A 12,532-nucleotide genomic window follows, 5' to 3' on the forward strand; every position below is an offset into this window, starting at 1 on the left:
TGTGGTTGGACAGTGATTAAATTGTCCTTATTGGAGATGGTCATTGTCTGGCATTTGTGGTGTGAATGTTACTTGCCATTTGTCAGCCTACGCCTGGATATTGCCCAATTGTGCTGCATTTGGACAGAGACTGCTTCATTACCTGAGGAGTTGTGAATGGTGCTGAACGTTAGTTAACCTGATGGCCTTCATTGTCTGAGTGTACCGATATTAAAGATATTATGATTACCAACAAACAGCAAAACGGCAGAATGAACTCTCTTTAATATCAATATATTCAGTATTTAAGTAGGCTACTCAGCCCATTGATCCCAAACTGACCCTCTGGAAAGTATCCCACACACCTCCACAATCCCTGTAACCCTGCATTTTTCATGGCTAATTGATCTAGCCTGCATGTCTCTGGATACTACAATCCAACTAAACTGCTCACCTGTAGTCTATGGGAGGAAACCAAAGCGCCCGGAGGGAACCAACGCAGGCATGGGGAGAATGTGCAACGTCCACACAGACATTTGCCTGATGGTGGAATCAAACCCAGATCTCTGGTGCTGTGAGGCAGCAGTGCTAACCATTGAGCCACCATGACTCCCTAGAGAGTAGTGAATCTGAGGAGCTCATTGCCACAGAGGGCTGTAGAGGCCAAATCACTGAGTGTCTTTAAGACAGAGATAGATAAGCTCTTGATTAGTAAAGGAACATGGGAGACACAGAAGAATGGAATTGAAAAACACATCAGCTATGATCAGACAATGGAGCAAACTTGATGGGCCGAATGTCCTAATACTGCTCTATGTCTTATGGTCTTACCGTGTAAGGACAGTATATTGACACAGATAGAAGATTGGTAGGCTTACATGAGGCAGAGGTAAATGGGTATTTTTCAGGTTGGCAAAATGTAATGAGTGACATTTCACAACGTTTGATGCTGGGACCTCAAATGTTTACAATCTATATAAATGACTTAGACGATGAGACTGGAGATATATTTATCAAACCTACTGACAACAGAAAGATATAGGAAAGCAATTTGTGAAGAGGACATGATGATGTCAAGAAAATATGTTGATAGGTAAATGAGTAAAGATGTGGCAAATGGAGACCAATGTGGGAAAATATGAAGGTGTAGAGCTGGATGAACACAGCAGACCAAGCAGCATCAAAGGAGCAGGAAGGCTGATGTTTCAGGCCGAGACCACGAAACGTCAGCCTTCCTGCTCCTCTGATGCAGCTTGACCTGCTGTGTTCCTCTAGCTCTACACTTTGTTATCTCAGATTCTCCAGCATCTGTAGTTCCTACTATCTCTGGGAAATTATGAAACTGTCTATTTTGCCATGAAGAAGGAGCAGTTATCTGTTCAGTAAGAGATTGCAGAGTTCTGAGATGCATGAATCACAAAAGATTAGTATATAGGTACAACAAGTAATTAGGAAAGTTAATGGAATAATATCACAAGTGGACTTGAATGTAAAAATAGGGAAGTTATTCTTCAGTTATTGAGGGCACTAGGAAGATCACATATGGAGTACTTTGCATAGAGTTGGTCACCTCATTTAAGGAAGGATATAAATATATCGCAGGCAATTCAGAGAGGGTTTACCAAACTGATATCTGGAAAATGGCAGGTTGTCTTACGAGGAAAGACCAAGCTAGTCACTGCTAGAGTTTAGAAAATTAAGAAGTGACTTGATTGACACAAAAAACTTGACAGGAGTCTTAACAGGGGTCTTGACGTGGAGAGGATATTTGCTCCTATCAGCGAATCTATAACTCGGTGTCTCAGTCGCTGATCACCCTTTTAAAACAGAAGAGAGGTAATCTTTTCTCTCTCACAGGGTATGAAGATTTTTTCTAGAAAAGCAGGTAGAACTAGAAACCTTGAGCATTTTTAAGGCAGAGCTGGATAGATCCTTAATAAGCACCGTGATGAAAGATCCTCAGGAGCAGGCGAGAATGGGGATTTGATGTCGCTGCCAAATCAGCTCTAATACAATTGAATGTCAGAGCAGGGTCAAGTGGCTGAATGGCTTATTCCTGCTCATAAATGCATAAGTAGATTTTTTTTTACAAATTCTAACAAACTACAACTTAAAGGCAACTATTTGAGAATTTGTTCCTGTTGCCAACTCTTCACTGAAAGATGTTTTTTTAAATTCCATTTCTATTCATTGTTTTCCTATTGCTGAGTATCTTCTCCCTTTATGAAAACCAATCTTTGAAGTGGCACGTTATCAAATGCCTTCTGGAAATTTAAACATAATAAATCCACAGGTTCCCCTTTATCCACAACACAAGTTATTTCTTCAAAGAACTCCAGTAAATTAATTAACATGATTTCCCTTTGATGACACCATGATGGCTCTGCCTGATTACCATGCACTTATCCAAGTGCCCTACTCTCGTGCCTTTAATAACAGCATCTAACATGTTCCCTTGGACAGACGTTAATTTGGCTGGTCTGTAGCTTCTTGCTCTCTGGATGCTCCTCTCCACCCCCCCACCACCTGCCCTCCTTTTACAGTAGAAGAGTCATTTGATATTTTCCAATCTAAAAGAAACTATCCCTGATCTTAAAGCTTTGGAAAATTAAAACTAACATATTAACAATCTCACTAGCGCTTCTTTAAAGGTCCTAGGATGAAATGTTTGAATTATTATGTCATCCAGCAAATAAAGGGGGTTTGGAGCTGCTAGCCCAAGAGGAACTTGGTCTACTCCTCTACTGATTATAGCTGGTCTTTCCCTCCTGTTGATTCCCCAAAGCCTCCCAAAAGCCTATGTTCACCCTCCCCATCCTCAGGTTTGGATCTGTCATTTCCTTCCTCCTGACTGATTTTCTCTTTCCCAAAAACATAGCAGTTTGTAAAAAGCAAATAAAATGTTTTACTTTCACAGGGCTAATAAACCAGTGGATCTTAGTACTCATTTTGAAGAACAAGGAACCCCAGTTGTGATTTCAAAGTTTGTGATCTGTAAGTTGATGATTTAATTCATTCTTCTTCCTTAACTTGTGAACATTCTTTAAAACTCTTAAAAATCTGTTTTCAAAGTTATGAACTTTGACAGAATTCACTTACTATGTGCTACTCAAATTAAATATGTTTCAAATGGTTCCTTACTATAAAAAGTGACATTACAGCACTGCAATAAGTCTATTTTTGTTAAACAGTTGTGTTCAGGTATTACTTGAAAAATAGGAAAATAACGTTTATTTAGCAGTTCCTGATACTAAAAAAGAAGGCATTTTAAAGAAACGAAGTTTGAGTCTTATGACAAATTTTACTATCTGTTTTAAAAGTTAAATTTATTGGGAAACTGCAGTAAGCATCTTGAACCTCATGCTGATGTGATTAAATTTATGTGCTGATTCCTTAATTCTGCTGTTTTTTTTTATTCCTGTTACTGAATTAAACAGTTTCTGAACCTGAGGCATACATTTTGCTTGGGTTTGCTGTGAATGAAGACCCAAAAGCCAGAAAAGGCCTCATCTTAGACATAATGTACACTGGAATTGATGACTTTAACTGGATAGTGGAAAAGGTATGTCGGGGAAAATGAGGAGGGCAAGTAATTTTTCTAACAGCACCTGAATATGTTAAGAAACTTGTGGATGAAATCTAATTTTTTTTAAAAATGTGTATGAAATGAGAGTGTCACAAAATCAGAAATTATTACCAAACTCTAGCTGCCCTGAGAACTCTGTGGTGAGCCAACTTCCCAAACTTCTGAGAACATATTCAGTGTTGAGTCTTAGTATTCTCCATGCTCTTATGACACAGACCCATTTGCCTAAAAATTCCCTATGGTAACAGCATTACTGTCATCCTGCATATTGGTCAGGGAAGTCTTTCCCAATATTCTCAGGATCTGCTTCCCAACTAACACTTACATTATCCAGCAGAGATGCTAAGTAAGGGTTATTTAAGAAGAGGGCAGAACCAGCCCTTGTAGCTCTTGATTAGATCATTACCTAACACTTTATTTATATTTCTTTAGTTGCAATATCTTAAAGACTTCCTGCTTGGGGATTTTTTTTAACAGAAGTGGACAAAAACTAATTATCCAGCAGTCTTTGTCAGTCAGTCAAGGATTAGCTTCCTCTTCTCCTGCAACTTATATACTGCCACTTCCCCAACTGTGATATTTTCCCAGGCCACCATCTCTGGCACATTCCACCTCTACCAGACTTAGTGGCCTTGGAAAAGTGTTGTTTGATGTAGTTCATTACCACCAACCCTCCTTCGCTTTGGTCCTATTTGTGGTAGAGAATACAGTACGAAAGGATATCTACAGAAGAGACACTGTTCCTTGAATTCAAGAAGGTTTATTGCATGACAGTAAATATAATTAAATTTTGATCACACCTAATTATTAGGACCTTCGGAAACTACCACAGATATATCTATTCACCCCAAAAGCTCCAGTAGAATCTTTGTCTCTACCCACAAACTATGAGTGACATCATTGAAATGGATTGACCAAGGTAACATGAAAATTAATGCCTGGGGAACCATTACCTTATACAACACTTTCCCAAACCCTTGCGTACTCTACATTTCTTTAGAAGCCCTTCACCCTATTATAAAAAGATTAATCCAATACAGAAATTCATCATATATTTAGAGCAACCATTTTATCTTTTGTGTTTCAGGCTATTGGGTGGAAAGGAGAAGAATTCTGGAAAGATTTGGAAGATTATGGCTTGTGGCTGCCTCAGAGACCAGAAGGTGTTTAAACCTGACTTCGTGTACTAAAAGAACTGTGGCTCCAAATGAATTGAATTTTCTGATGCATAGAACTCTTACAGCCTTTGTACACTTTGAGGCAAATTTGAAAATTGGGAATAAGTACTAAACATCGTACTTCAATAAAAACAGCAACAAAGTATATTTTCAATATTTACAAACTAGCACAAAATATAAAAGTGGATAGCAAATGTTTCTGTAAGTATGTAAAAATGAAGACAGTAGTGAAAGTGAATCTGGTCCCTTAGAGGATAAGGCTGGGGCATCAATAATACAGAACGTAGAAATAGCAGAGACACTAAATCAATATTTTGCCTCAGTTTTCACGTGAAGGACACTGAAACCATCCCAGTAGTAACATGTACTGCAAAAGTTATAAAAAAGGATGTGCTGAAAATAGTCATTATTACAAGGGGAAAAGTAAAATCCTAGAATAGAATCATAGAATTCTTACAGTGCAAAAAGAGGCCTTCAGCCCATCAAGTCTGCACCAACCCTCTAACTAGTTCCACCCAACACAATCCCTTATCCAATCCCCATAACCCTACATTTACCTAATTCACATAGTCTGCATATCCCTGAACACTGCAGATGATTTTGAATGGCCAATCCACCGAAGCTGCACATTTTTGGACTGAGAAAAGTACTGGGATTAAAGGCATATCGGTCCCCAGGGCCTGATGTACATCCTAGACTCTTGAAGCAAGTGAAAGCAGAGATACTGAATACATTGATTACATTCCAAAATTCCCTGGATTCTGGAGAGGATACAGTGTATTAAAAATTTGTTACTACAACACCCTTCAAAAACATTCTCAAAAGGAGAGAGGCAGAAAATGGTGAACTATAGGCCAGTTAGTTAAACATTTGTCACTGGGAAATTGATGAAATCAACTATTAAGAAAACAGCAACTGGACATTTGGAAACTCAAAATGCAATTCGTATGAGTCAGCCTGGTTTGGTGAAGGATAAATTGTGTTTGCCAAATTTGTTAGAGTTCTTCAAAGATGTAATGAGCAAAGTAGATAAGGGCGTCATGTAAATATACTGTATCTGGAGCTCCAGCGGCATTTGAATAGGTGCCACACAGTAGTTCAATACAAAAGTAAGGTCACACAGATTTTGGAGTAATATATTAGCTTGGATAGAAGATTAGCTAAGCATTAGAAAGCAGACAGTCAGGTAAATAGGTGTTTTTCAGGTCAGCGAGCTGTAGCTCATGGGTTGTTATAGGTTTTGATCCTTGGGCTCCAACATTTTACAATTTATATCAGTGACTTAGATGCAGGGATAGAAAATATCATAGACAAATCTGCAGATAACACTAAAATATGTGGTTATCATTGAATCCTACAGTGTGAAAGAGGCCTGTCAGCCCTCCAAAGAGCATCCCATCTGGTCCCAGCCCCCTACCGTATCCCTGTAACCCCACATTTACCATGGCTACTCTACCCAGCCTGCACATCTCTGAACACTACAGGGCAATTTAACATAGCAAGTCCACCAAAACCTGCTCATCTTTGGACTGTGAGAGGAAACTGGAGCACCCGGAGGAAATCCACACAGACACGGGGAAAACATGCAAATTCCACACAGACCGTCACCAAGGCCAAAATTGAATCTGGGTCACTGGTGCTGTGAGACAGTCATGCTAACCATTGAGACACCATGCCATCAATGAAGAAATACAAAATGTACAAATGGATATGGATGGATTGGGTAAATGAGCCAAAATTTGGCAGTTGGAGTTTAACGTGGATAAATGTGAGATTATCCATTTTGGATGGAAAAATAAAAAGGCATCTTATTATCCAATTGGAGATAAGGTTCAAAATGCTTTTGTTCGGAAGGATCTGTGTGTACTCATGTGTGAGTAACAAAAAATGGTATGCAGGTACAGCAAATAATAAGGAGGGCAAATGGAGTTTTGGCATTTATAGCTAAAGTAGGCGACTGTTGTTGCAACTATTATTGAATTTTGGTGACCTTGCTTGAGAAAGGATCTATTTGAAGTTGGTTCAGAGAAAATTCACTGGATTAATTCCAGATGAAAGGCTTATATTATAAGAAAAGGTTAGGTCTATACTCGCTCAAGTTTAGAAGAATGAGAGGAGATCTAACTGACATATACAAGATGCTAAAGGGGATTGACAAAGTACACATACAGCAAATGTCTCCCTCTGTGGGGCAATCTCAAGCTAGAGGTTTTAGGCTAAGGGGTGGCAGAGCTAAAACAGAAATGAGGAAGAATTACTTCTCTCAAAGGTGTATGGTGACAAATTTTTAATTAGTAATGGATTGAAGAATTATGCAGAATGGCAGTAAAATGAAGTTGAGGCTGAGATGAGTTGACCCATGATCATATTAAATGGTGGAGCAGGGTCAAGTGACTGAATTTCCTACTCCTGCTCCTAGTTCTTATGTTCTTTATTGGATTGTCAAACTGCAAAGGTCACAAATGCTTATCGGGAAGCACTTGAGTGACTTTCACTCTTGTTTATTTAGTATTTGCATTTATCAAACTTCTGATCTTTTTCACATAAACTTGATGGAATCAAATAAACTACTGGAATTTTAGAAACTTCAACAAATTTAGAGAAGACTACAGGAATTAATAGAAAACTCAGTCTAACATAACAAGCATACAAAGTATACAAATAAGTTGCCACCCAGGTGGATAAGGTTGTTAAGAAAGCACATGGTGTTTTGGCTTTCATTAACAGGGGGATCGAGTTTAAGAGCAGTGAGGTTATGCTGCAGCTCTGCAAAACCCTGGTGAGACCACACTTGGAATATTGTGTCTAGTTCTGGTCACCCTATTATAGGAAAGATGTGGAGGCTTTGGAGAGGGTGCAAAGGAGGTTTACCAGGATGCTGCCTGGACTGGAGGGCTTGTCTTATGAGGAGAGGTTGACTGAGCTCGGATTTTTCTCTTTAGAGAGAAGGACGAAGAGAGGTGACCTGATTGAGGTGTACAAGGTAATGAGAGGCATGGATAGAGTCAATAGCCAGAGACTTTTCCCCAGGGCAGGATTGACTGCCACGAGGGGTCATAGTTTTAAGGTGTTAGGAAGAAGGTATAGACGAGACGTCAGAGGGAGGTTCTTCACCCAGAGAGCTGTGAGCGCATGGAATAGTTTACCAGTGGTAGTCGTGGAAGCGGAGTCATTAGTGACATTTAAGCGACTGCTGGACATGCACATGGACAGCAGTGAATTGAGGGGAATGTAGGTTAGGTTATTTTATTTTTGGATTAGGAATATTCCACGGCACAACATCGTGGGCTGAAGGACCTGTACTGTGCTGTACTTTTCTATGTTCTATGTTCTATTATCTAGGTGTCAGGCAGAATAAACCCTATAGTCTAGACACTGAAACCACCAATCTATTCTCTATCTGGCACTAACAAGTTTGACGTAAAAGCAGCAGAATGCGTAGGTGCATACGTATATGAAATAGATAGGGAGAGGATTTCAATTGTGAGCTATTGGCTGGTGGAGTCAGTCAGGGGCCAAACAGATAGAATTCTGATCACAGAGTGAGCGAATATCCATGCTGCTGAAGTAAGAGTTAAGAGTTAAGAGAAATCAGAGTTAGAGGGTGAAAGTAATTGACTTCGAAGGAGAAATTGGGACCTGATGATGACAAACAGAGATCTGATAGCTGGAAAGAGACAGAGAATTGAGGGACTGGGAATGGTGACTAAAGGCGTGGCAAGGGTGAGCTGTGAGAAGAGGGGTTCAGGGACCTGCCTGGATCAGATGGCTGTGGGGTCAGTGGTAAGATCAGAGGTGGAGTTTCTTCAGGCAGACATGCTGTATCCAGGATAATTCTTGATTTGTCATGTATTTCAGGGATGTAGCAACTGGTTTATTAATACTAAAGAAATCGGGCTGACTAGAGCTAAAGTTAAAAAGCAGAATGGCAATGAGGCTCGGAACTCCAATTTTAATCTGCCACACCAGCCAAGTTGACAGCTGTCCATATTTTGTCCTCACGTAGTGGGTGATTTGGAAGTGGGACTGGGTTGGAAATCAGATTTTTCACTTTCATTTCCATCAGACCAAACCCCTCTATTTTCTTTGCTGAAATCTCCCCCCGTGCTTCAAACCAAACTGATGAGGAAAAAAATCATTGCATGGTAAACCAACACATTACTAACAAACACAGAAATTACTGGCAAAACCCAGCAGGACTGGCAGCACCTGTGGGGAGAAAGCAGAGTTAAAGTTTCAAGTCTGGTGCTTCTTCAGCATAACTGATAGCAGCTAGGAAATGTGGTATTTATACTGCACGTGAGATTGGGGAGTGTCAATGCGGGTGATGGGGGAGGTGGCAGAGGGGAACAGATAAGCGAGATGGAGATATTGAGAGACAAAGGGATATGAAAGGATGAAATTGCTTTTCAGAGATTGGTAGTGAGTCTCCTTCTTGAATTACTGGCATAAATAGGAACAATTTTGTACAGCGTCACAGGCTTTGGAAGCAGTGATCGTAAAGGTCCAATGTATAATTTCGTCAGGATAGAGAGTGTGGATGATTTTTGTTGTTCATCTTCTTGAGTGCAGTTCCAGCTGCAGTTGCCTGGGTGAGTTGAGAGTATGGTATCACATTCCTGATTTGAATGTTACAGATGGTGGACAGGTGTTGGAGAAGTAGGAGGTACCTTTCTCGCTATTTAATTCCAATTCTTGGTCAGACCTGGCCTAGCATCCACAGTTTTTACATATTGGTACTGTTAGGTTTCTGGTCAAAGTTAACTCTTAGCAAGTTGATAAAATGGTATTCAACAATGGTAGTGCATTGCTGAAAAAGATGCATTTTGTCATACCTTTCTGTCTTGCACTCATCAGGGCAGTTGAAAAACTTCCAATTCAAGAGGAAAACTAACAATCATACTGTACATTAGTAGAGGGCATTGCCATGAAGAATGTAACAATTAATGATAGAAACTGAAAGAAAACAGAAGTTGCTGGAAAAACTCAGCAAGTCTGGCAGCATCTGTGAAGAAAATCGGAATAAACGTTTCGTGCCTGGTGACCCTTCCTCAGAACTGATGGCGGCTAGGAAAGTGTTGGTTTATATGCAGAAGGTACGGTGGGGGAGGGGTGAGGAGTAAATGATAGGTGGGGATAGGTCCCAAACTGAGAGAAGAACAGTTGGACAGACAAAGGAGTTGTGTGGCTAGGATCTGGCGAGGAGGGTGAATAACTGTTAACGGAGACTGCTAGTAGCTAACAATAGATAGTGTGTAATGACAGGTTTTGCGATAACAAGGCCTGGGTGTGAGGTAGGGGGCTAGGACATGGGACAGTTCAGGCCCTAAAATTATTGAACTCATTATTGAACCCAGAGGGGTATACGGTCCCCAAGTGGAAAATGAGGTGTTGTTCTTCCATCTTGCACTGAGCTTAACTGGGACACTGCAGCAAACCTGAGAGAGAGATGTTGGCCATAGAACAGGGTGGTGTGTTAAAGTGACAGACAACTGGAAGTTCAGGGTCTTTTATACCAGGAGAACATCGATGTTCTGACAAGCAGTCACCCAAACTATAGTTTATTTCCCCAATGTAGAGGAGGCCATGTTGTGAGCAGTGAATTCAGTAAACTAGATTATGTGATGTTCAGGTAAAGTGCTACCTCACCTGGAAGGTATGTTTGGACCCTTGGATACTGGGGAGAGAGGAAGTAAATGGGCAGGTGTTACGCCTTCTGTGGTGGCAGGAGGAGGTGTTGTGGGGCTGTCAGGGTGTGTTGGCAGTGAAGGAAGCGTGGATCAGTGTGTCCTGGTTGGAACAGTCCCCGTAGAAGGTGGACAAGGGAAATAAGTGCCTGGTGGTGGCGTCTTGTTGGAGGTGATATAAATGGCAGCTGATGATCTGCTGGATGTGGATGCTGGTGCGATGGTAGTTAATGACAAGGGGAACCCTATCGCTGCTGCAGGAGGGAAGAGAAAGGGTGAGGGCGAAAGTGCAAGAGATGGGTCAGACCCGGAAGAGGTCGCAGTTGATAACAATTGCTAGGAAAAAAAGTCTCTTTGAACATCAACATTTACAAATTTTACACATTTTTTTTAAAAAAAAGCTTTTCTGCTATGACCAAAGTGAATAACTTCTCATCTATACTCCTGACAACTTGTTGCCCATTCACTTAAGCTTCTATATCTATTTGCATCCTCTTTGCCCTCCGAGTTTCATATCATCAGAGATCCTGGATACATTACTCTCTGTCTCTTCATCTACATCATAAATATAGATTGTAAATAACTGCGTCCTCAGCAATTATCATTCCAGTACTTCACTGGTCACAGTGCCCCAGTTTGAAATAGTTCAATACATCCCTGCTTTCTGCTTCCTGTCCATTATCCAATTCTCTGTCATGTTAACATATCGTCCCTCATTCCATTCCTGTATAACTAACTTCTCCATGGCTGATATTCCAGTATCAAAATCCTGGCCCCATTATTGATCCATAATTGGATTTGGTCAGGCTTCTGATTGGTCAGAACTAACCCCATTATTATCAACCCTCACAAAGATGTCCACCTTGGTAACTGAATGATTGCCATGGTAACCAAGGAATTGATTCATGTTCCTGCCAATTGGAGCATTGAGGTTTCTGCACAGAGGGCAGCCTCTGAATCCTGAATGGTAAAAAAAATGGTAAGTCTCATCACTGGCAGAGCAGTAGAGTGCAGCTGATGTGCAGATCAGAAGCCTCAGATGAAGAACAGTAACAGTAGAAGTACTCAGACTAGGCAATGTGTACTTATAGTTAATCTTTTAGGCATGGAGGTTATAAGTAATGGGGAATGGAAGCTGTCAATACGAGAGCCATATTTTTGTCTATTGGACCATAAGATATTGGAGCAGAATTAAGCTATTTAGCCCATTTGTCTTCTCCAACATTTGATAATTTTGCTGTATAGAAACATGAAAAGTACAAATTTGTCTTAGAATAGCAATGTTATGAGTATTTACTGAAAGCAAGTACATTTTTATTGCTCTGTGAAATTATTTAAGATCTTTCAGCGTACTGATTGATATTCAACTAAACAGAATTTAGAGCTGTGAGGAAAATGCAAGGAGGCTTTGAGGTGATTTTGATGTGTGTGAACAAATATGTGACAAATGGAGTACGACATGGCTAAATGTGGAGTTAGACATTTTGGTGTGAAAAACAGAAATGAAGAGCATTATTTATATGGTGGTGCATAGGAAGTGTGAATCTGGGCGTCCTTAAACATTAATCAATGAAGTCAGGAGTCATACGACACCAGGTTATATTCCAACAGGTTTATTTGGAATCACCAGCTTTCAGAGTGCTGCTCTTTCATCAGGTCAATGAAAGCAGACAGGCAGATGTAGCAAGCAATTAGGAATGCAAATGTCATTTTGGTTTTCATTGCAAGATGATTTGAGTTTAGAAATACGGTTTAGAAAAACAAAATAACTGCAGTTATACAGGGCTTTGATGAGACCACAGGTGGAGGTTTGCACACAGTTTTGTTCTCCCCACCTATGAAAGGGTACACGTGCCATAGATGGGATGCAGTGGAACTTCACCAGGCTGATACAGGGGATGACAGGCCTCTGCTATGAAAACAGAGTGTTTCGGCTGTGTTTGTATTCACTAGAATTTAGAAGAATGAAAGATTGAAATCTATAAAATTCTAATAAGCCAGGACAGACTCGATGTAGGGAGGATATTTCCCCAGTTTGAGGAATCTGGAACTAAGGATCATAGTTCAGAATGCAGGGTAGACCATTTAGGACTGAGATTAAA

At 40.3% G+C, this 12,532-nt stretch overlaps 1 protein-coding gene across 1 annotated transcript in view; it reads left to right on the plus strand.

Moving 5' to 3' along the window:
- Positions 1 to 12,532, plus strand: part of LOC132209501 (ufm1-specific protease 2-like) — a 100,418-nt gene that overhangs the window by 8,301 nt on the left and 79,585 nt on the right. Inside the window, exons 4-5 of the mRNA XM_059645016.1 lie at positions 2,897 to 2,973; positions 3,417 to 3,541. Coding sequence (XP_059500999.1) covers positions 2,897 to 2,973; positions 3,417 to 3,541 — 202 coding nt within the window. The remainder of the gene's footprint in view (positions 1 to 2,896; positions 2,974 to 3,416; positions 3,542 to 12,532) is intronic.

The sequence above is a fragment of the Stegostoma tigrinum genome, chromosome 3 (assembly GCF_030684315.1).
Source record: "Stegostoma tigrinum isolate sSteTig4 chromosome 3, sSteTig4.hap1, whole genome shotgun sequence".
Lineage (NCBI taxonomy): Eukaryota > Metazoa > Chordata > Chondrichthyes > Orectolobiformes > Stegostomatidae > Stegostoma > Stegostoma tigrinum.